Consider the following 24,772-nt stretch of genomic DNA (forward strand, 5'->3'; position numbering starts at 1 on the left):
GGAAGAAAGCAGTGATTGCAGGAGTAGGAAATGGGAAGATGCTGGAGGCTCCAGACTCCCAGGTTATCCTTGTCGAGGGAAGGGAGAGAGCTGGCTGTGGGTGGGCAACGCCCACCCACATCTCACTTGGGTCAGAGTACCCCTGCCTGTCATGGAAAACACCCTTACCTCATTTCTAGGGAAGTTGTGGTATCAACTTGAAGAGATTTTAAAAATAAACAGGCCAGGCGCAGTGGCTCATGCCTGTAATCCCAGCACTTTGGGAGGCTGAGGTGGACAAATTGCCTGTGCTCAGGAGTTCGAGACCAGCTTGGGCAACACGGTGAAACCCCGTCTCTACCAAAATACAAAAAATTAGCCGGGCATGGGGGCATGCGCCTGTAGTCCCAGCTACTTGGGAGGCTGAGGCAGGTGAATTGCTTGAACCCGGGTGGTGGAGGTTGCAGTGAGCCAAGATCGCACCACTGCACTCCAACCTGGGCAACAGAGCAAGACTCCATTTCCAAAAACATAAAAAATATTAAAAAATTAAACAACTAAAAAAGGTAGGGGTAGGAGAGGCAGAATGAAAATAAATAGTAATTGGAAATCAGTAACTGACCCTGTCTGAAGGAATGCATGTGGTCTTTATCCTGAGGCCCCTCTCTAACCCAAAGGTTTAGTTTGATACAAGCCAGGCAGACTCCCTTCTTCAACACAATTTTCAAATGACCGAGCAAAAGATAGATTTGCTATTGGAGGACAATAAAGGAGTACCTTTGGATCTGTCTGCCCTTTCCTGTCCAGCTCAGATGCCACTGAGATGTAGCTCTGGCCTACACATAGCCCTTCTATCAGGCAGTGGCTTCAGGCTTCAAGGATTCCAACCCCACCACAGGGGAGGACCTGCCACTGGCAGGAGGAGGCCAAGGCAGATTCCCACTCCCTCTCTGCACCCGTGGCACCAAACTGAACAGGCCTGTCATGGGGGACACTGCTTGGCCATAGCTACTCTCTTTTCTTTTATACATGGACTCATTGGAGAGATGGGGAAATAAGATGTTTCTAGACCAACCTTTTGCCGTTAGGTACACCCTTACAGCCATTCAGGGCTAAAGGGAATCTGCTGTTTCTTTACCTCCAGAGAAGGCCCTCCATGGAGGAATATTCCACAGCCTCCTTAGCTCCCTTGCCTACTCTTTGCAGCCTGAGCTCACAGAAGGAAGAGGTGGGTGGGCTTCGGAATTAGGAAAACCTGGGTTGGAAACCCAGCCCACAGGTGGATCATCCAGGGGACTGTGAGCAGTTGGCTTAGTCTCCAAGCCTCAGTCTCCCCCTTTTCCTGCCTGTGAGGCCATGGAAGCAGTACCACCATGTTGCATTCACCTCTGCCTCCTGTGCCTGGTCCATTCCCTGACCCAGGCAGCAGCTCAGTCACCAGCTAACCTGCACTGATTTGAAGGGAGAGAATACTTTTCTTGCAGTTACTGTGAGAATTAAATGTGTTGAATGCCTGGCATCCATAGGGCCTCTCATTTGTAATCTTTATCTTCCAGAAATTATTCCCTCCTTTGCCCTAAGCCCTAGTGTTATCCGAATGTTCCAGAGAAGGGAGGAGGGCTCAAAATTTAAGAACGTCCCTCTCTTCATGGGCTAGGCATGGGATTCTTCGGGACCTTGGCTGTTGTACCCTCACCTTCCCGATCCCCTCAGATCACTGAGCTGAGGATCTCTGTCACAGGACTGCCCTCCTCTTCAGAGCCTGCTGGTGAAGGAGGGATGGCTCCCACCCAGTCCTGTCCCCACAGCCTTCCCATTGCCAGGCTCTGAGCACCAAGCTGGGGAGGTTGGTGGCTTCCCAGAGAAAGCTGTCTTTTCAGACTCCTCCTCTCCTGGCCCTCACTTGCCCCTCCAATTTTTGGGGCCTACATCCCCAAATCCCCACCCCAGGGAGCCAAGGTAAGGGCAGCGCCTGTGGGACTCCACACATAGCCACGTTCCCATGGGGCAGCAGCGGCTGCGTGGCAGGCCAGCCCAAGCTTCAGGAGGAAAGCAGATCCAAAGCTGCCCTCCTGGGACATGCACAGGTGAACACTCCCTTCTCACTAACCTCATCAGAATGTCCCTGTCACAGAGTTCAAGACCAGCCTGGCCTACATGGTGAATCCCCATCTCTACTAAAAATACAAAAATAAATAAATAAATAAAGCCAGGCGTGGTGGCATGTGCCTGTAATCCCAGCTACTTGGGAGGCTGAGGCAGGAGAATCGCTTGAACCCAGGAGTCAGAGGTTGCAGTGAGCCGAGACCACACCACTGCACTCCAGCCTGGGTGAAAGAGTGAGACTCGATCTCAAAAAAAAAAAAAAAAAAAACAGTCCTTGTTGCCAGGGTTTACATAACCGGAGCTGGGATTGAAGGGTCCAAGACATTTGTCTGGCTCTAGCTCTGCTCCAAAGGGAAGCACTCAACTCAGTAGGATTGGGAAAGATTAAAAACAACCCCTCCATTCTTGTCAGAAGTTTGCATCCCCTTTGCAACACAACATTGAGCATCTGGCCACCCCCGACCAGGCATCTCCTCCTATCCTGGTGCCTCCTCTGTCCCGGGGAGGCTTTAGAGGGAACCTCCCGCCTGCAAACACCTGCAGCCCAAGAAGGAGCCCTTCCTCAGGTGGTGGCAGAGTGCGTCCCCAGCACATGGACCCCTGTTAGCAGGAATATGGGAGGCTCGGGCAAGGCAGTTATATTAAAGCCATTTGTGGGGCCATCAGGGGATCACTTTGATTTATAAAGTATGAAAGCTTGCCATTTATGAATTCACAGGGAATGACTTATTTCCCTTATTTTCTTCCAAAGAAATGGATTACTTTCCCAATTCTAGTGTGAAAAAATGAATTGCAGGGGAAATGGGTCACTTTTTCACAAATGTTGAAAGTTCTGCATTTGAGGTTTCAATCACTCCTTCCCTCTGGTCCATTGCAGGCTGGGTAGTTGGGTCTCTGGAGATTCTTGGCAGCCCTGCAAGCCTGGTAAGAAGCATCGGGAACGGCGTCGCCGACTTCTTCAGGCTTCCGTACGAGGGGCTGACCCGGGGCCCCGGAGCCTTCGTGAGTGGCGTCTCCAGAGGGACCACATCGTTTGTAAAGCACATCTCCAAAGGTAGTGGTTTCCGTTCCTTGCATAATGCCTTTACTCCTTCCCTGTCTGTTTTTTTTTTTTTCTTTTCTTTTTTTTTTTTTTTAAGAATGTGCATTCAGATTGCCTCTGGCTTTGGCCTGTTAGCTTGCAGTTAGTTTGGATTTGTAACAAAGCTCATATATAATGTCTTATGTTTTGAACAGATCAGTACTTGCCTGTGGTGTGTGAAAATGTTTCAGAAACTTCAGAATTTTAAGCCTCCCATTGGGAAAACAAGGATTGGCTCAACTGTTATTCCATGTGATAAACACAGAAATATTAAAGGTGTTCAGGATTTCTGCTAAACATCAGAAACCCTATACTGTGTTGCCTCCATATTTTTTTAAATGTAGATACAGTTGTCATAACTTTCTGAAGGATATGGATACATTCTGACATGGAAGCAGATTTCGGGGTGAAACAGCCAACTTTTCTCTAGCACGCCACGTAAACAGTGCCATCTTGCGGCCCAGACAGGTCATCGGGCACGGAGGCCAAAGTGGTTCCCACAAGGACAGTGTTTTAGTTTTATCTGTGTGTGTTTGCTTGATGTTATTTTGGTCAGCTTGGCAGAGACTTGGGAACTAACAAGGGCCATCTGAGTCCCCTTTTCTTCTCAGTGGGAGGCAAGGAAAACAGGGCAAAGGGCTTCTTCCCGTAAAAGGCATCTGACCATAGGCCATAGGACAGGTTGTGGAAGTCTCTGTAAGGCACAAAAGAAGACTTGATCCTGAAATAGGAGAATCCGTGATCCATAGAGGGGGTGAGGGACTATGGGTGGGAGGGCTGGCAAGAGAACAGCCAGAGTCATAAAAACAAATTCCACGGACAATGAAAAGGACACTCCCCCAGGCCTCAAATCATCTGGGAGGCCTGGGGGCTGAGCTGCAGAAATCCACCCCAGGAGTCACTGGCAGACTGCTCACTCTTGACACTGGAATCTCTGTGGTTCTGTTGTTTTTATGTTAAAATAAGACAACCAACACCTGCTAAATTGAACCTCAGCGGTATTTTCAGCCTACTGACTCACTGAATGTTTTTTACACTTGTTCTCTTATTCTCTTAGCAAAATCTGTTTGGTTTGTTGGCATCCCTATGTGTGTGCACGCACGCAGATATTTTTCTCTTCAGATTACTGGTAAAGATGCAGCTGCAAAAACGACATTGAGCATTTCTTCCTGAAACTGGACCTGCAATAACAGATGAGCTAGTTTGTTAGCGTCCAGATCTGTACATGAAAGTCGCTCAGTTTTGCTCACTGAAATGTGTGCAGACCTGCTAGAGGAATTGTGGCTGTTGTGACCAAATGCTAAAACAGCCTTAGGAAAACCAGACAGATTCACGGCTCTCACATGATTTACTCCTTTTATTCCCCTCACTGTTTTTTCAGTTAATATCCTGAATATCAAAATTGCACGTATTCTCCATGGCACAATAATTACATCCTCAGAATGGCAAATGATAAGGTTTAGTATCTCCCCCTTTGTTATTACTGAAGTTATAGGGAGGGAATAAAATTTATTCCTAAAGTTGAAATATTTTATCATCTTTCTAAAACTTAGCAACGTAACTTTACCCTTTAAAATCAGAGCGGGCAGATTTTAACCTTCAAAATTGGGCCTCAATGAAGGCATCAATACTGTTTTAACCAAACCTTGACAAATTCAATTATAGTGAAGGATAGTTTCATGTGAAACTCTAGGCTGCTCTCTGGCACCTGTGATTCTTACCCTTTGAAGAGTGTCATCACCCCTGTGGGCAAGTGTTCCTCTTTACCTCATCTTCTTTTTAATTTTATTGTGTCTTATTTGAGATAAGATCTCACTCTGCCACCCAGGCTGGAGTGCAGTGGTGCAACTGCAGCTCACTGCAGCCTTGACGTCCTGGGCTCAGGCAATCCTCCCAACTCAGCCTCCTGAGTAGCTGAGACTACAGGTGTGCACTACCACACCCAGCTAATTTTTTAACTTTTCATAGAGACAGGGTTTTGCCATGTTGCCCAGGCTGGTCTCGAACTGCTAGGCTCAAGCAATCCTCCTGTCTTGGCCTCCCACAGTGCTGGGATTACAGGCGTGAGCCACCACCCCAATTGTTTACCTCTTAAGACTCTTTCTTCAAATTCCCTGAGAGGAAGCCACCATCACTTGCCCTGGGCATGTCCAGGAGGGCCCACAAGTGCGCCCGCTGCCTCTGAAACTACTGCCTTGGGGTCCCTCATGTATGTGACAAGGAAGCTAACCCCATGCTCTTGTTCCTTCAGGTACCCTCACATCCATCACCAACCTGGCCACAAGCCTGGCCCGGAACATGGACCGGCTCTCACTGGATGAGGAGCACTACAACCGGCAGGAGGAGTGGCGGCGGCAGCTCCCCGAGAGCCTGGGCGAGGGGCTTCGACAGGGCCTGTCCCGGCTGGGCATCAGCCTGCTTGGTAAGGGGCTGCGGGGCCTCCCACCTGTCTGCAATCCAGCAGACTGAGGTGCAGGGTCTCCCAGGACTGGGCAACCTCGCCTTCTGCCTGGGGATGACCGGGAAATGCTCAGAGAAGCTAAGGCACTTGCTCTGAGTTCTGCAGTGCGTCCCGCTGAGGGCTCACCTGCACAGCAGCACATGCAGCACCTGTGTTTTCTTTGTGTATGAAATGTATCTTGGGCCTCACTAAAGTTCTTAAAAGAAATCCTAATTTGATAGGACCCGCTCTAAGCATAGTGGTGTCTGCACGAGGACAGCAGCATCCAGCTGTTTGCTTTCTGAAGAATATGATAGGCAACCCTTCCGAAGCACTGGCTCCCTCACTCCCACACATGCTGAGCCGCTTCTTTTGTTTGAGAAGCACTAGAGCAACATGCAAATGTCATGTAAACTTCAGTGAGGAGCCCACTTTGTCCTTTTACTTTTTTGAGATCAGCCTGACTCAGAGCAATTATTGTTTGTAGAGCAGCCAGATGGTATAGAGGTGAAGATTGCTATGCATATTTCAAAATATTACAAATGTTTGAAAATAAGTTGCTTTAAAAAAATCTATAAAAAGGAAGCTTCAGAGCTAAAAGCTTGCAGGGCAAGATTTTCAAGGATTTTTTTGTTTATTTGTTTGCAAAGGAATTTAAAACTGTATTGTTTGGCAATGTGCCTGTCCTGCATCTGAGGAAGTGTGCGCCTCCCAGAGATCAAAGTCACCCAAAGCAGTGCAGAGCAAAGGGTAGAAAAGATGAGTTTGAAAGGACTTGCCCTCTCTCTGATCTTCAGTTCTCTACATAACTCCTCGATTGGCAACTGCAGCCAGCTGAGGCTCTGGGAGGAAGTGGTAAAATGGTACAAGTTCAGGTTAAGTTGCTAGAAATTATACAGGTAAAAACATTCAGTGGTGTGGGGCACGTCATATGTGGAAACTGGGAAGCTGGTGACCTGTGATAAACAAGCTGGGTAAAGGAGCAACATTCTTGCTTAACTCAGTAACCCAAAGGTGATGGTGACTCCTTTGGGGAAGGCGGTGTGGCAGGGGACCCTGCCCTCAGAAGCCCCAGACCTCAGGCTAGGGTGTCAAAGTCCTTTCTTTGTGACCTCAGAGAAGTTCTTTTCTGAACCTGAGTTTTTCTTTTGTATATTGGGCCTGGTGATACCATTGTTAGAAGTAACAGTGGTAGTTATATGACAGCCACCATGCTCATGTTTGGTAAACAGCACCTATCATTATCATAGTATGGTAGCAAATGAACTATAAGAGTTGCCTGGTTTCCAAGAGTGTCTCCGCAAAAAGAAACATCTGAGCAATGGCAGGAATATTTTCACTTAATCTAATGGATTAAGTGGCTGTAACCAGAGGAAGTGACAATGAGGTTATATTGAGGATCTCAAGGTCATTGTTTTGCAACTCTGGACCTGTTGATGCTATTAATTAGAGGCTTAAGTACCACTACTCTGGGGTTGAGAGCTTCCCTGTCTCCAGCCCAGCCCCTCTGAGAGACAGAGAGCCCGACCCACCCACCCCTGGGCTGGCTGGTGTGTGGCTGTCTCCACCCCAAACCCGACTCCCTTCCCGCCCAAGGGTTCCAGTCTCTTCCCACTCAGAGAAGCCCCAGCCAATGCTCCGTTTTCAGTGTGTAAGATTGTACCTGATGGGAAAAATCAGTTGTGTGAGGAGTCAAGAATCTGTCCCGATAAGGTCATCTTTCTGGGCGTGGGTCCTGTTGACAGGGTAAGTCATAATGCTCTGATCTTTGCTGTAGTCATTGTGTCTTGCATATCTTTATCCATGTGAGGGAATTCATTTTTGGAAAGTGCAGTGGGCTCATGGGGTCTTTGTGCATATCTGCTAATTTCCAGAAGATTATTAATTCTTGGGGTAACATAAACCTCCTCTGTAGATGCTGGCTGCACCTGCCAACACTGGCCGGCCCCATTCCCAGCCCAGCCCACACCCTGAGCAGTGTGTCCATGTCTGGACTCTGCAGAGTTCACAGTGGGCATCTCAAGCTTGGCTCAAACCAGCTTCCTTTCCTGTAAGACTTCAAAAGAGCCTTTGTTTCATGTAATTGTTGAGTTATCTCAAAATGTCTGGTCTTAGAACCACCAAGTGTGTGGCAAGAAGAAGAAAGAGGAGAGTACAACAAACTGAATCTCCTCACTTTGGAAAGTTATAGATTGGCCACCGTTTAATTCTTCCCCAGAAATGGTGTTTGAAATTGCCATATACAATGCAGTGCCTAATTGAAGTTACAGCCATTATCACATAATAATTTGAAACCCAGGCCGGGCACATGGCTCACACTTGTAATCCCAGCACTTTGGGAAGCCAAAGCAAGTGGCTTGCTTGAGCTTAGGAGTTCGAGATCAGCCTGGGCAATGTGGCAAAACCCCATCTCTACAAAAATAAAATGAAATACAAAAATTAGCCAGGCATGGTGGCACATGCCTTTGGGCCCAGCTACTCAGGAGGCTGAGGTGGATTGCTTGAGCCCAGGTCAAGGCTGGAGTGAGCTGAGATTGCACCACTGCACTCCAGTCTGGTGGACAGAGTGAGACCTTGTCTCAAAATAATGACAGTAATAATAATAGTTTTAAACCCATGCCAGTGAAATATTCTAGTTGCTCAGTTTCTTCAAAAAGACAGAAACGTCAAGGACCCAGTTCATAAAAATATATTAAAGGAAAAGTTTAGAGTTGGCAAAGCATTTTCAAAGGTGTCATCTTATTTGATCTTCACAACCCTTCACAACTTCACAACCCTTCACAGCTTCACAACTTTGGATGAGGTAAAGTGACTTAGCCAGGTCAAACCTCCAGCAGGGACAGGAGCCCGGGCCTTTCCACCATGTCGCCTACTCCTGTGGAGCTCCAGGCCTGGAAACCATAAGGATGTGGGGAGATTGAACAATTTCAAGTTCCAGTGTAGGAAAAACACATTTCCCCCAAATGTTTATGGGTTCAGGAGGCCTTCTTGACTCTGCTTCACCCTCATGGGAACCCTATGGAGCATTATGAGGCCCTTGAAAATTAAAGCAAGTCTTTAATTTACGCCCAGCCGCACTGCCCCAGGTCAGCAGGGAAAAGTGTCTGCTGGCTGAGAGATGCCGCCGAGGCTTTTGGATGAGCTCCATGACAGTTTTCCAAAAGCAACGGCTTTTGGAAAAACTGTTTAGCCTGCAGTATTGGCATCAGCCTTGCCCACATTTACCAGATCTGTTCCCCAACACCCACACTTTCTACTACACTCTGGAGCCTGCACTGAGAAAGGATATGCAGCTCCGCATCACAACTGCATTCTGCATTTCCTCCCAGACCTGATGCCTTCTCATGAACACCAAAGTCAGGATGTCAAGAATTGCTCCTCTGACTCCCACTTCTTTTGGGATGCTTCCTGGTTTGTGACACACTGCTGGATTCCCCAGAGACCACCTCCTCTCTCTTCATGGGCACTCTTAGCTATACCATCTGGAATCCCAACAAAACAGGCCTCCGCCAGGTGAATCAGAAAAGTCCCCTCCGAGGGAGTGACTCAAGAGTTGCATATCCCAAGAGACTGCCCTTAAGACCACCATCTGCCATTTACTGACTGGTGTGTATTATAGTCAGTGCGGAATTTAGGAATGACAGGCAAAGTGCTTCCTTGTTGGTTTGCTCATCTGTTCTGGTCAAAAAAGAAGCACTGAGCTGGAATGCGCAGTATACTCTATGCATCTCGTTTCTTTCTGGAATGGCGAGCTGTGGCGTGGTATACCATCTTATGCCTGTCCTTCTGATAGTGTGACAAAAAAATGCCAGAAACAAAATTACACCACATGGTAAAGGCAGCATCAAAATAGATGCATCACAAGGAACTTGCATAGCTCAGTGACCAAGTAGTTTCTGCCCAAGGCTTAGAAGCAAGTCACAGAAAGAGGTGAGGGAAGGTGTGGTGGTTTCCTGCTCCACAATGAAGGCCTTCCTCCTCCTCCACCTTCCAAGGCACAACAGGCAATAGCTCCTGTGTCCTGTGGGGTGCAGCACTCACTCAGTCCTGGAAACCCCTCCCAGGCACGCTCTTCTCTCTTCACTGGCTTCATCAGATCACAGCCATCTCCATGTGGCCGCCCACCCTGTGGGCCTAACGCCAGCAGACAAGTCTTGGGATCAGTTTCCACTCCTGAAAGCCTTCAAGCAGAGTTTGAGTCTGTGACAGTCCATAATTTACCAGTTGTGGGATTTACTTCAGAGGATATACTTCAGAGGAGAGCCATTCCAGGCTCTGAGAGAGGCTGCCTCTCTCAAAGCAGGGCTGCAGGGACCATGAAATGACTGCTGGTCTCTTAGCCTCTCTGTTCTCCAGCTTGTGAGCACAGAGGTAGATAAGGCACCTGGTGGCTGGTGAGGAGTTGGTGTGACAGGCCAGATTTCCCCCTCAAAGGTTTGCTGCTGAGCCCAGGGCAGGTGGTTCCACAGCTCCCTCTCTGACTCTCAGAATCTAACACCTTGTCATGGGACTCAGGCTTTCCACTTTTGGGGGGGCTGCCCAAATCGTCTTATCTGTCAAAGCCACAGTAACTGGAGCCTTCACTGTGGCCGGAGAAAACGGAGGAGCAGAACAGAGGGAGCTTCACTTGATACCTGCGTGCGATGGAGCAGCTGGCTGTCAGCACCCTGTGCGGGTGACTGCAGCTGGCCCCAGGCTCCACTCTTTGATTTGATGCTGTTCACTTTGATAATCTGCTGAGGTGACTGGAAGAGAAGACCCAGGGTTCCTCCCTGTCCCTCAGTGTGGCCACTCTGACTTCTGATCTTCCAAATGGAGTGGAGCGTCAATGGCAAATGAGGGGCGCCCCCAGCCGAACGCCAGGCCTGGCTAGCTGTGATGCTGAAAGAGTGACCCTCACTCTGGATAGCTGGGGTGGCCTGGGCCTGCCGGGAGCAGCTTCCTCTGCTCACTCTTGCCATTTCTGTATAAGGTTTGGCAGCACGACTCTAGGCTGGGAAACAGGCCTGTTGCCTCAGGTCATTCTGAATCTGTCAATGCATAAACTTAAATGTCTCTGTCAAAACCTAGAGGAAAGGAGTCCATGAAAAACATTCCCTTTACAATTGACGTGATGTGCACTAAAATTTCTACCAGGGATCAGAGCATTTTCATCAATCCTAGCAGTTTTGAGTTGAAAACAGAGAATTCTGTCAAGAATTGTAAAGAAATTTTCTTCTTTCTGAGTTAGGGAGCCCTCCACTCCATCATGAAAGAAAATCAGAATGGTGAGGCTTTTCTAGCTCTTATAGTTGGCCTCTCAAAACAGGAGTAGCAAAGGGGCCCTATCTACAGGACTGCCTGAGGGGCTCCTTTCATCTTAACTGCCTCAGGCTCAGTGCAGGAGATGGATGCCCTGTGCTACAGCTGTGGGAGCAGAGCCCCGAGGGGTTTTGGTCGCTATTCTAAGTGAAGAGTAAGTGGCCAAACCTCAATTCAAGTGAGAGAGAAAGGTTTTCCAAGATTGGCAAAGAGGAAGAGCCTGTTTTATAGATGGGATAAGCGAATCTCTTGGTGGTTAAGAGCTATGCTGTGACTCACACTCTCTGTACACTTAACAGCTGTGTGACCTTGGGAAAAACTCCTTAACCTCTGTGCCTCAGTGTCCACATTTGGATAAAAACAATGTCTGACTCCTGGGAATATGAGGATCAAATGATCTCATACAAATAAAGCTCTTAGCACAGTCCCCAGACCTAGTAAGCATTCCAGATAGATTACCTATAATCAAAATAATAATTACTGTATCAATAATTACTCTTAAGTATTAATACTACTAAATTATGATTGTTATGATTATTATTAAAAGTGGGGAGTTAGAAAGGGGCTTAACCCCTTCCAGTTTTTCATCCTCCTGAATCGGTGCAAATGTATTGGGCTGAACAGTCTTTCCCTGCTCCTGAGGAATTGTTAGCTCCTCTCTGTAAACTGTGTTGCCTGACTTCAGAGGAAAGATGTATGGATGACACTGAATAGCCTGACAGGTTTGTTAAATTCTGAACTAAACTTCACAGATCCTGACTGTGTGGACCAAACTCCATCTGAATATCATGCTTTGATGACAATAATAAATGTCTACTGCCCTTGGTGTACTTAGATAACTGGTAAATAAATGGGTAGTAAAGACCTTTATAATGAGGGTGGGGACTCATTTTCAACCCAGATAAAACTGTGTTCCAGATGGAGCCTTTCATTTTCCAAAAATTTTAAGCCTCTGTCCTTACTGAGGGCTTTTGTTATTCCAGGTGCAATCGCTGGTATAGTCGATCAGCCGATGCAGAACTTCCAGAAAACATCTGAGGCACATGCTTCAGCAGGACACAAGGCCAAGGGTGTCATCTCAGGTGTGGGGAAAGGAATCATGGGGGTGTTCACAAAGCCCATCGGAGGAGCTGCTGAGCTGGTGTCACAGACTGGTTACGGTAAGTTGGTGGAAAACCCATCAGGCCAACCCAGACGTTAGTGATTTGCATGATTATACCAAGGGTTCCCTAAGATAGTGTAACCTTTCACGTGGTAGAGGAGTAAAAGATAAATAAATAGTGGCTATCTTTCTTACCTCTCTATGCTTATTTACACAGAGTAGAATTTTACTACTAATAATAAAACCGTAAAATCAGGAAACCAGTTACTAGTTTCAGTCTATATGTCACAGAATCTTTTTACAGTACACCTGATAGACCAGTTTAGAGGTTGAGGGCAGAATGGAGAATACCACAGAGAAAAGAATTAACACTTTCTCCTATGAGAAATGTGGAAGGAGTGATAGGTTGTGGGAAGATAACTTTAAGAAGCAGTAGAGAATGAGACAAGAGTGTGGATGTGCACATGGATCTTTGGGTTTGGGGTGGCGTTCTCACCCACAGACACCATCCTGCTGCTCGCAGTCAGGCCGGGGCAGAAACAAAGGGTCTGCAACTAAAATCCCTTTCGCAAGCAGACAGCTGTGGAGTGCATGGGCGCACGGCACTACCTGCACTTGGATGGGCGTGCCAGGGCCTCTCCCCGTGCAACAGTGTGCACACGAGTAATGGGTGCCTGTGAAAGGAAGCACCTCCTCCCAGGCTTATTTTCTGCATTTGTGGCAGAGCACATTAAAGTGACTTTCTATAAACCTGTGGCTGGAACGGTTACCATTTTACCTAAAATTGGTGTCATCATTTTGGTCATGAAGCAGGCTGTCTAGCTAGTATCACAAACCACAGAAGCACCCTCCCGTTTGTCAGACATGTAAGCACACTGTGTCTGCATCCACATCTGGCCATAAAGCCCACGGGATGTGTTTCAAGGGAGGCATCCTGCTCCTCAGCAGGCCTGACAAGAGGCAGCTAGATCAGGGCATAAAAACAGCGTCTGAAAGGAAGGGAGTGGAGATGAATGAGTGCCCACACTTCAGGCAGCCATCCGGAAAGCATCCTTTAAGAGACCACACAGACGCCAGCATGTGTTCCTCTTCGCTTTCCCCTCCTCGCCCCCCTCATTTCCCTCTCCTTCTGTGAATGACATTTTCACTCACAGGGAAACTGACAGTAAGATGTGCTATAACCTGTAAGTGGGGAAAGTTAAACTCCCTTATGATACAGACTCCAGTGAGGTAAAGTCAAGTCATACCTCATAAATTCTTTTGGTTTTGAAAATGCCATTGTCCCTCACTGTGTTTCCCAGGGCTGAAGAATGCTCCCTTATGTAAGAAGATCTTACAGCAGAGCTTCACATGGCCTTTTTGGTTTCCCTCACTCTTGTAAAACTTTTATTACCGAACTGAAGGTTTTACAAACCACTAATTCTTAGTCTAATGACTGCATCGTTTATAAACATTTACAAGCCCTCAGAAAGCACACACGCTCTACCATCTTTGGTTCTGGAGAGTCTCTGTAAAGGCCTATGTGGCTGCTGCTGGGTGCCCTCACTTGGTGCTGGCACCAGGGAGAGCATGTCATAAACCAGAGGCCCCAAGCGCACTCATAAATGTACATGGATTCGTGTTTAACAGCTGAATTAAGTCACTTAGCATTTAAATAGTGTATCTAGGCAAAGGGTGTGCCTTTGTATGTATCTGTGTGTTTATTTTTTGACTAGCCTTAGCACAGATACAGAAGTATTAAGGAAGCTAACTAACAATCTAGACTTTTTTTTTTTAGACACAGGGTTTGCTGTCACCCAGGCTGGCATTTAGTGACACAATCATAGCTCACTGCAGCCTCCAACTCCTGGGCTCAAGTGATCCTCCCACCTCAGCCTCCGGAGTAGCTAGGACTACAGGCACGCACCACTATTTATTTTTTGTAGAGATGGGGGTTTCACTTTGTTTCCCAGGCTGGTCTCTAACTCCTTGACTCAAGCAGTCCTCCCACCTTGATTTGATCTCCCAGAGTTCTGGGATTACACGCATGAGCCACCATACCAGACCTAGCTAGACTTTTTTAACGTATCAATTACAAATGATGTCTAAGCTATTGTTCATGACCAGCTACTTTCAGTGTTTTTGCTTCCTCTAATTGCTGGTCTATGCTTGGACTGTGTAACACATTCATATTTTAATTTTCTAATGCAAGATCACCAAAGTTAAGAGCATTGTAATGTTTAAAGATGATCTATACACTTGCTTCCAAAGATGTGACATCACTTTGGATCTGTAACATTTTATGGATGGCTCTGAGCAGATGACATCATTGCAGCATGAAACTGTTTTCCAGAAAACAAGTAGTAAAACTCCCTTGCTTCTCTTACCACAGGTATTTTACATGGAGCTGGACTTTCTCAGCTTCCCAAACAGCGCTATCAGCCAAGTGATCTACATGCTGACCAGGCTCCAAACAGCCATGTCAAATATGTCTGGTAAAATTATTGAGATACTTGCTCAACTTTACATCCATACTGTATGTTAATAGCTCCTGGCTTGCTCTCAAGCTAATGGGCCACACTTCCAGGGAGCCCAGGAGTAGCCATTGTTGGCACTGGCATCTCAGGCAGCACAAGAGCACTGTAGAGGGACAGGAAGAGGCTGCCACTGCCAGGTTTGGGGCTAGCTGCCCAACTCCTCTGCTCCATACCTAACCACTCAAGGAAGGTCATACATTGGCAGAGAAGCCCAGTCTTGCTAGGGGGCCTGAGATTCCCTGTGGAATGAGCACTCTAATTAGAGGTGCTATTTCTAATGGGGAGAAAAGGAGCTAAGCAAAACCAAGGGAAATCTTTATTCCCAGGAGGAAGCAGGTTCTGTTAACCAGAATCGGTGTTTGAGAATTGACAATTACATTTCAAGCTAAAATGAGTAATTGGATTGGTGAGGGCCCTTTGCCCTTGGGGAGGTTGCCCCATTGGTAAATAATGAGCGCTGGTAAGTGACCATCTTTTCAAAGCTGGCCCCTGGCCTCACTTTTCTCCTTTTAAACAGGAAAATGCTTCAGTCTCTGGGCAGACCAGAAGTCCACATGGCCCTGGATGTGGTTTTGGTGAGGGGCTCAGGCCAGGAGCATGAAGGGTGCTTGCTGCTGACATCAGAAGTGCTCTTCGTGGTGAGTGTCAGTGAGGACACACAGCAGCAGGCTTTCCCCGTCACAGAAATCGACTGTGCACAGGACAGCAAGCAGAACAGCCTACTCACAGTGCAGCTGAAGCAGCCAAGAGTGGCCTGTGATGTGGAGGTACGTTTCAGAAAACAGGGCAAACAAGACTAGCTGCCAGGGAGGTTTGAGTGGCTGCTGGAGACCAAGGAGAGCTGCTACCCAGAGAGGGAGTGTGGAGGCCGGAGGGGCACTGCAAAAGGGCACTGGGAAGCCCCCATCCAGATATGCACATGAGCCCTGTACAGGAGAGCCCAGCAGGCGGCCAGCAGGACTCAAGGTCTGGGGCTAAGTCACCATGTCAGCTGAACAAGGCCAATCTGGCTTGGCCGTCATGGGGCTGGGGTGCTCGATGGACAGGACAGTGGAGTTACAAAATGAGTGGGTTGGTACAGGAAGGGCCAGGATTGGGGCAGCAATTCCCAGCAACTGCTCCACAAAGGAGGCCCCCTGGTCTGAAAGCCTAAAGTCAGGTCCTTAACTGCCTGAGGACTCCAATTGGCCACAGGGTGTTGGAGGTCTGTGGGTGCTGGAGAGGACCACTGCAGGAGCAAGGGGCATCATGAAAAAAGACTCTCCACTCCGTCCCCTATCCCCAAACCTGGTGACTTCAAGGGTCAACATTTTGTGAGGTGGTCTCTCTCTCTCAAATCCACTGCTTTGTACTCTGTGGCTGTGTTCTTTCCCACAGGATGGTTTCCCACCCCGTAAGTACCATAGAATCCCCCCCTGGGGATGATACTTAAGGCTCTTAGGGCAGCTCCAGGCTGGCTCCTGGCCTGCATAATGTGGAACAGATGCGCAGGTAAGGCATACTGGGTGTCAGGAGTCAGAGCTGAGCCCCGACCAGAAAGACCCCAGCTTCCTGTAGTCCAGCCTAGGGTAAACAGGTGCACCCACTGGAAAACTGCTCTGTGTTCTTCCTCCTTGAATGATGGCCTGATCCATAAGACCCTAATTATTTACGTAAGAAACAGACATCTTTTTCCCACACAGCAAGATGGTGGTGGATCAGTGGCAAACTGGAGTCTGCAGGTCCTAACCTGGGCACTGAGTGGCCCCAGCAAAGGACAGCAAACCTGCCCCCAGTAGGTTCTGCTTGATCCTCCTTTCATTATTCTCTTCCTGCGATGGGGGCATGTATCTCCCTCACACCACTGTTTGGGTAAAATTATCTGAGAAGATGGAAAGCAGCCAACCACAACAACTCTAAGATTTCTCTAGTTTCTTGGATCATGATCATAGGCTTTAAGCTAGGGTTTGGCACCAGGACTACATTGCTCCTTCAAGTTGATGACTTTCTGGGAATAAACAGAGGTCAGATGTCCAGGCTGCCTTTATTAGATCTGCCAAAATCTTCTGATCAGTTGACAATAAAGCAGCAGTGATTTGGCAAGGGATAATATCATTACAATTAAGTCTTTAGTCCTTAATGAGAAACCTCCAAGGCCCTGTGACCATCATTATTCCTTAGCTGCTTGGGAAATATTTCAGATCTTAAACTATTGAGACTGGAGATTCTTTTGCTGTTGAACTGTCTTCAACTGTTGATCCTTCTCTCGTATTTTTGTTTGAGGCAGGTATTGTGGAGAATCATCATAGGCTGGAAGGAAACAGACCTCAGTTTCCCTAGGGGTTGAGATAGTATCTGGAGTCACCACTCCTAAAAGTTGACAAGATTATTGGGACTGTGGAATGAGGAAGCAGCACTGAAGCTCTGGATACCATTTTCAACACTGATTTTCCATTGCTGTCCAGGGCTGAAAGAGGGTTGGGATTAAGGAATGCCTAAAACAGAGGTGGGAAGACATGACTGAGAGCAGGAGCACTGTGCCTGCACAGCCAAGGCCAGGCACTGGCTGGAAGGTGGATGGGCCAGTGCACCTTCAGCCTCCACATTCTGCTTTTTCTATTCCACTTTCTCTCTCATTAATATTCCTATTAATGACTTCATAGGAATAACTGCTGCCATAATCCTGTGTCTGTAACCCCAACCTCTCCTACTCACCCCTAAGAAAACTCAAGCTGCAGAGCATCTTTTGAGACTAAACCCTCCCAACTGCTGTCATCCGGAGTATTTTCAACATGAGTGGGTGGGGGAGGGTAGCCAGCAGTGCTGTCTTCTCAGGGAGCTTTCTTGAGCTTTTAGTGCATCCCAACATAATCCACAGACATAAGGAAGCCTGTCTGCTGTGAACACTTCCAGTGAAGACTAAAAGCAGTATTTTAAGATCTTCTATAAATGACTTTCTGGTTTTTAGCTTTTGCCTTAGATGCTAGGAAACACAGTTCCTTTGAATTTTGGAAGGAATTAATTTGTAGATGACATCATGCAGTACATTTAAATATGGCAGGATTGAGATTTTTTTTTTAAGTCAGCATTTGCTTTTCTTGGTTAAATGCAACCAGTTTAGGGGTAATAATTGCTTAATATGCTTGGCACATTATTGAAATCCCTTATGAGAGGCTCAAAATGAGTCAGAAGGTCAATTTATTCCTTGGCTGGGTTCCTTTCACAACACGGGTTTTCCTGTGCTGCTGTTCAGGAGGAGCAATTAAAACTTTTTGTGTATTCAAAGCTTTCCAGCTGAATTCTGGCCCCATCAAATGATATCAGAGCTCTGGCTTTTGCCTGGTGGTGCAGAGCTTTCATCTGTGAATCTTTGGGGACCGTTTTTCCCCAAGCTTAAAAACACAAGATCCAAACTCTAAGGGACTCCTTACTTATTTCTCTAGCAAGCCCCTTTACTATCTCTGTGCCATCACACGGACTTTCTCCAGCTGTTAAGACACTTTGATAGCATTGTTACTGGACCACACACAGAACTAGAAAGTCTTTACATTACCATTTCTTCCAGAGTAGTCTTGCCAATGTTCAGTAGGCAAAAACCACAGAAAGTTTGGTGGCTACCTGAGATTCACAAATTAGTGGCTTACAACTGCAAACTTCCCACTCCACTTGATCTACACACTAGATAGCTAAAGGACTTCAGGGTGGGAAGAATTTACAGCTTCAGCTGCCTTTGAATGATCTGATGAGCGCTTTCTCAGAAAATCTCACTGAAGAACCTAGTATATCTCAGTTCTATTTGTGTTCCACTGAAGATGCGCCAGACTTTTATGAACCATAAATGTAGTTTGCATCCTTTTTTCCATAAAAATTTCCCCTTCCACTGCCCAGTTTTTCTATTTTCTCTGGCTTTAAATCCTAGGATTTATAAAAGCAGAAAATGTTACAGTTCAAAAGGTTTTTTAATGCTCTGTCCAAAGCCACTGGTTTGAAAGAGGTGTTCTCCACTTTAAGATGTTCTATCTGAAGAGGTTTGGGGAGCTAGGCAAACAGAGCTTTTATTTCAGTGCTGAGTTTAATGTTGAATAGATTTATGTGGAGGAAAGATTTTTCTCCTTTTTTCTTGGGCTGGTTGCTACAGAGCAATGACAGATGTTTTAATGGTTAGTGAGTAGAATGTTATCAAATCGTCAACTTCAAACATGGGAATTTTACACAATACCAAATGCTTATTCAAAGGAGGCTGTCCTAAGTCTCATGCACAACTTTTGTTACACTGCTAAAATTGCATTGTTATCATTGCCGTATCTCAGAGGAAAAAAGGAAACATTTTGGATTAATGGCTTTAATAGATGACCTAAAAGGCATAATGTACAAATATATCAAGGCAAAAGAACTAATTTTGTTCTGGAACTCTCATAAGGGTCTGGCAACTAATCTTTATTTTTGGATCCTAGGTAGATGGAGTCCGAGAGAGACTGTCAGAGCAACAGTACAACAGACTTGTGGACTACATCACAAAGACATCTTGTCACCTAGCCCCTAGCTGTTCTTCCATGCAAATACCATGCCCTGTGGTGGCTGCCGAACCTCCCCCCTCCACTGTTAAAACATACCATTACTTGGTTGATCCGCATTTTGCTCAGGTCTTCCTTAGTAAATTTACCATGGTGAAAAATAAAGCCCTGAGGAAAGGGTTTCCTTGAGTCCCCTCTGAGGTATTGATTCCTACTTGTGTGATTTAGTTTTTGGGTTTCTTTGAGACAGGGTCTCACTACATTGCCCATGCTGACATCAAATTCTGTGGTTCAAGCAATCCTCCCACCTCAACCCACAAGTAGCTAGAACTGCAAGCACATGCCACCATACAGGGCTGCATTTTTTTTTAAAAAGCCTAGGCAGCTCTAACATCTGATATGGACACAAGGCCAACAGTTTCCTTATTTAAATCCTTACCTCTAAAAGATACTTCAAAGTGACAAAAACGTGTTCCTTTCCCACTTACAGACAATGATTAGCAGGTCCCTTACCACATACAAAGGATGCATTTCTTTTTGCTCCACGACACTTGCAAAATTTTCTACTGTTAATTTGGATCTATTAACTCTGTTCCATCATAGAATGTGGCCAGGCCTTACAATGGAGAGCCAGAGTTAAAACTTAAAAGAAGTTTCATATGTTTTTGGGCCAAGTCACCACATTTGCCTCATGCTCTTTGGTCTGCAAAGGCCTAGGATTCTTTAAATGAAATGCTTAGGACTTTGTGGCTTATTACATTTGTCACTTAACTGCAATGCTGTTCTTTGACTGAAAGCTGCTATGTGTATTTTCTATGAAGTCTGCATTTTACCAAAATTTACAAAACAGTCTGATTACTGTCCAGGTACATTTTAGAAAAAGTGTTTTTCCAGTTTGTGTTTTACTAAGCAAACTTTGAGTAAATCCTTTGTCCTATATTGAATCCAGTCCCAAAGTGCTCAGGTGAGTTTCTCTAGTTCCATAAACAAAACATACATAGTGGGAACTCCCTGGTATGCCATAGAGCACACAAGAACCCCAATATTAATGCTAATAATTATACCAGTCCATTTCGTTTATTCTGTGGAATTGACTTGATAAAGCATGAAGATATTCCCAGTGTCTAATAATATTTTGCACCTAAGAATGGGTTTGACTCAAGATCTTGGGTTACCAAGATGTCTTCAATGTTCAGTAAATATCTTACAGTCCAGTAACTTAGAACATGTTCGCTGATTACACTTAAATTTGGGGCTACAGCTTGTTACCTACAACTTTGAGATGCTAAGATAATGCAATTTTAAATGCCCACAGGTTTTACTTGTTTTGGAGACAGACAGGGTCTCATTCTGTCACCCAGACTAGAGTACAGTGGAACAGTCATGGCTCACTGTAGCTTAAGCTCACTGCCCAGGCTCAAGGGATCTCACTCCAGCCTCCCAAACGGCTGAGACTACACCACCATACCTGATTTTTTACATTTTTTCTAGAGATGAGGTCTCGCTATGTTGCCCAGGCTGGTCTCATACTCCTGAGTTCAAGCATTCCTCCCACCTCCGCCTCCCAAACTGTTGGGATTACAGGTGTGAGCCACCATGCCCAACACCCACTGATCTTCAACTCTCACATGCTGGGCATAAGAAGTCACTACATAATTGTTACTGGAAAGCAAGATTTAAAGAACAATTCTGACTATGAAAAATGGCTGTTTCAGTTTGTTCTGTAAATAACTCATTTAGAAAAGTGACAGTTGTCAACCTCAAGAGTATTTCTAAAACTGTAAATATGTATTAATCCTTGTATCTTTTATGGCAATTTTGCATATTGATATGAATTATATAAAACTGTTTAAAAGGTATCCTTGAATTACTGACCACCCATACATGTCTATTGTTACCAGGTTTTACAATGCAAATTTTCTCTAATACCTGGGTTTAATACAGCTCACATCACCGAATTTTACACGAGTTTAAATGGGTTAATATACAGATTTTGTTATAATAAAGTTACTGATTAAATTAGCTTTGAATAAGCGTCGTTTTTTGAAGTTCTCCAGTATCACTTTGCTCGCAATAAACATGAAGTCCTAAAAGACCTCTGAAAAGTACCATACTTTGCTTGTCATTTAGCAGACATTACTCAATTTTTTTTTTTTTTTTTTGACATTACTCAATTCTAATTAAGTAACCTTTTCTGGATTAGATATATATCCAAATTCTATTACATACTGTTAGCTTGTTATTAATAAAGCAATATTGAGTAAGAAACCCTACATTTGAATTACCTATTTCAACTATCTGGTGGTGGCACAGCTACCAAATAGTGGCAGTGAAGGCCAAGGGATAGATTTTATTAGGATTCTCTCTCTTCTTAGAGCCCACAGTACAGTAGTTTTACAGGCTCATGAAGAACACTTTAATCCATGGCCCAAGACCAAGTAACTGCAAAGAAACAGACAAACTATCACAGTTAAAGATGTGCTAGAACAATGAAATTTTAAAGAACACGGAAATCAAGTTAGCTTCATAAAAAGTTAAATCCCAAACCAATTCTGATGCTATTAAGTGCCCTGCATTATCATTAAAAACTAAGAAAGACTTACTGTCCAAAGTATTTGTTAATTGTTTATTTATCAAGAGGAACTATTTCTTAGCCCACATATTCATGTGTCATAGTTCAGGAGTCAGTGACAAACTTCTAGGTAATTCAACCTGAAGAAATTCTGTGAAGAGAAACACAAAGGCTAAGTTAGTGATAAACACTCTCTCAATACTCACCATCTTTGAGGATCAGCTGAGGTCTATTCCTACTAGTAGACTTCACACCTTGATCACTCACCCTTAGCCACAGAAAAAGCACAGTTCAGGCTAACTGGACTCCAAGTTTCCCTCTCCTTTAAGCTCCTTTAAGCTCCCTGACCACTCTGAATAGCCTCTTTTCCATTTTGGGCATACCACACCTTACTGTCATTGCTTGTGTGCATTGAACAAATTCTTTTTTCCTTCTCCTCAATTCTACGCCCACCACCGCCCCCACCCCACCGCCATTCCCCTTAAAGCCACATATTGTTTCTGTTCCAAGCCATATTTTGTTCCTGTCTCCAAGTATGTTCTCTCATATAGGTTTTAAACATCTTAAAATGGTAAAATCTAACAAATTTAGCCTATTAATATCTTCTGATTATAAAACGCATGCTCCCTGTAAATTCTGAAAATTTCAAAGCAGATAAGATTATAAATAACCATTAGTATTTTCTTGATCTTTTTTCCTTAATACACATGATACCCAACTTATGATGGTTTGACTTACAATTTTTTGACTTTCTAATGGATTTTCTGGGGTCTTACATGCATTTTTGACTTAACGATATTCTAACATATAAGGTTTATTGGGATGTAACCCACATATATATAGTGCAACTGAAATGCTTATTTAGGAATACTGCCAAAATAGCAGTTTCATATTCTCTGTGTCACAGCAAACTCATTTACAAGGCAAAAACCCAGACTGAAGTGTCAAAAAGAAACTTTACATTGTTCTTTTTTGTTAAATATACACATAAGATTCCAGAGTAGGAAGTCTCATCAGGTACTTCATACATACTATCAAATCAATTTAGATGACTTTTCCTCAGCACAACAGTCAGTCCTTTTCTAGATATAGAACTTTAATTCACACTGTCCATGAGGCATAAGGACTTGTGAATACAACAGACCAAACCAGACCTATGGAAAGCCAGCTAGTCACTCGTGGACACCCACCTAACAAACTATACTGTCCCAAATACTTTTTTTTTAAACAGTGACTTCTAAAAGTGTAACATTCATAATGCCAATCTAGCAATTAATAGCATAACCTATAAAAATTATTTTAAACATAGAAAGTAGTTTCATGTCAGCAAGATAAGACTGTGAAGCCCCAGGTCCCCAAACCCCGACAAAAAATAATAAACATGGACCAAAAATTTAAAAATGTTTAGCTTTATAAGAACTCTAGAAATCAGCTGAGCAGCAACCAAAGGAACCACCTAAACAAGAAAAAGTCACACTCAAAGTAGCAGGAAATTTCATGGCATTTTTGCTCACTCTTGCCAAATGCCCTCCTCAGTGCAATACAGTCAGAAGAAAACTACCCTGTCTCTTCCCTTAAGACATAAGGTAAAGAATGAAACACCTGCAATGTTCTGGTTTGTATGGAGCTGGCCTGAATCAGAGTGCTAATGGGAACAATGGCATAGTTTGGACAGGAGGTTGGAAAGAGCTGAAAGCAATAATGGGTACCATGGCATGAGTGAGCTGCAGGGGAACCTACAGAAACCTGTGGGCAAGAGAGCAGAGGCAAAAGAATACAACAGAACAGCTAAGACTCCAAGAGGAAGCTGGAGGCAAACTCAGGAAAACTAAGAAAAACTAAACGCAGCTGTGTATAGGAGGAAACTAAAACTAATGCATATGCACAGGCCCAGAGAAGATGGCATCCCCAGAAAAAGTTTGAGCGGACACCAAGCCTTATGGTGCGCTAATCAGTGAAGGCCTTTCCATGCACAGAGTCAGTGTGCACAGGGAGAGGTAGCTGGTTTTGCAAATGCCTGAATTTCACAAAAGATCACAAGGCACATAAAGAAATACGGAAACACGAACGATTGAAAGAAACAAATCTCCACAAACCAACTCTAAAGAAACAGAAGCTGCTGACTTACTCTAAAAAACTTAAGAACTATCTAAAAAATGCTCAATGAGCTAAAGCAGAATGTGGACAACTCAGCAAAATTAGGTAGACATTATATAAACAAGTGAGAATATAAACAAAGAGAAAATGATTTCTAAAAACCAAACACACTCTGGAGGTGAAAAATACAGTAACTGAATGGGGCAGAAGGGGTAGGAATCACTAGAGGGATTTAACAGCAGACTCAGGCAGAGGAAAGAATCAGGAAACTTGAAGACAGATCATTTGAAGTTATCAAGTCTGAAGAGCAGGCCAGACATGGTGGCTCATGCCTGTAATCCCAAAACTTTGGGAGGCCAAGGTGGTAGGATCACCTGAGCCTAGGAGTTCAAGACCAGCCTAGGCAACATGGTGAGACCCCATCTCTATAAAATTAAATTTTTAAAAGTCTGGAAGAGAAAAAAAAAAAGTAGCTAGCTTAAGACATCTGACTATACCAAGCAGACCAATATAGATATTATGGGAGTCCCAGAAGAGAAAAAGGGCAGAGAGCTTAAAAAACCAAACAAAACACCTGTCAACTGAGAATAATACATCCCACAAAACAGTCCTTCAAAAATGAAGGAGAAATTCCCAGATAAAAAAGTCAAAGGAGTTTTATCATTAGATTTGCCTTACAGAAATGCAGAAGGGAATACTTCAAGTTGAAACAAAAAGGACACCAGTCAGTAACTCAAAGTCATGTGAAAATATAAAGTTCTCTGGCAAAGAATACAGAAACTTGTATTAAAATTTGGTTTGTGCCAGGTACAGTGGCTCATGCCTATTATCCCAGCACTTTGGGAGCAAATCACTTGAGGTCAGGAGTTCAAGACCAGTCTGGCCAACACGGTGAAATCCCATCTCTACTAAAAATGTAAAAAGTAGCTGGGCACAGTGGGGCGCATCCGTAATTCAAGCTACTCAGGAGGCTGAGGCATGAGAATTGCTTGAACCCACGAGGCGGCAGTTGCAGTGAGCCAAGATTGCATCACTACATTCCAGCCTGGGTGACAGAGTGAGACTCCATCTCTTTAAAAAAAAAA

The 24,772-nt window shown here is 44.9% G+C and overlaps 2 protein-coding genes across 4 annotated transcripts in view; one reads left to right on the forward strand and one right to left on the reverse strand.

Moving 5' to 3' along the window:
* Positions 1-21,040, forward strand: part of LOC108536531 (vacuolar protein sorting-associated protein 13B) — a 180,409-nt gene extending 159,369 nt beyond the window's left edge. The window contains exons 22-27 of one of the 2 annotated variants that reach the window (XM_017883361.1): positions 2,963-3,139; positions 5,418-5,588; positions 11,891-12,067; positions 14,381-14,483; positions 15,043-15,292; positions 18,959-21,040. In XM_017883361.1, the coding sequence (XP_017738850.1) occupies positions 2,963-3,139; positions 5,418-5,588; positions 11,891-12,067; positions 14,381-14,483; positions 15,043-15,292; positions 18,959-19,207 (1,127 nt within the window). In that variant the 3' untranslated portion in view covers positions 19,208-21,040. The remainder of the gene's footprint in view (positions 1-2,962; positions 3,140-5,417; positions 5,589-11,890; positions 12,068-14,380; positions 14,484-15,042; positions 15,293-18,958) is intronic. The other variant, XM_017883362.1, reaches the window with a different exon arrangement.
* A 457-nt stretch (positions 21,041-21,497) lies between these two features.
* Positions 21,498-24,772, reverse strand: part of COX6C (cytochrome c oxidase subunit 6C) — a 15,789-nt gene continuing 12,514 nt past the window's right edge. Inside the window, exon 4 of one of the 2 annotated variants that reach the window (XM_017883363.1) lies at positions 21,498-21,741. The gene's annotated coding sequence lies outside the window, so the exon portion shown is untranslated. The remainder of the gene's footprint in view (positions 21,742-24,772) is intronic. The other variant, XM_017883364.1, reaches the window with a different exon arrangement.

This window comes from Rhinopithecus bieti, unplaced genomic scaffold, assembly GCF_001698545.2.
Source record: "Rhinopithecus bieti isolate Rb0 unplaced genomic scaffold, ASM169854v2 scaffold_14225, whole genome shotgun sequence".
NCBI classification, from domain to species: Eukaryota; Metazoa; Chordata; class Mammalia; order Primates; family Cercopithecidae; genus Rhinopithecus; species Rhinopithecus bieti.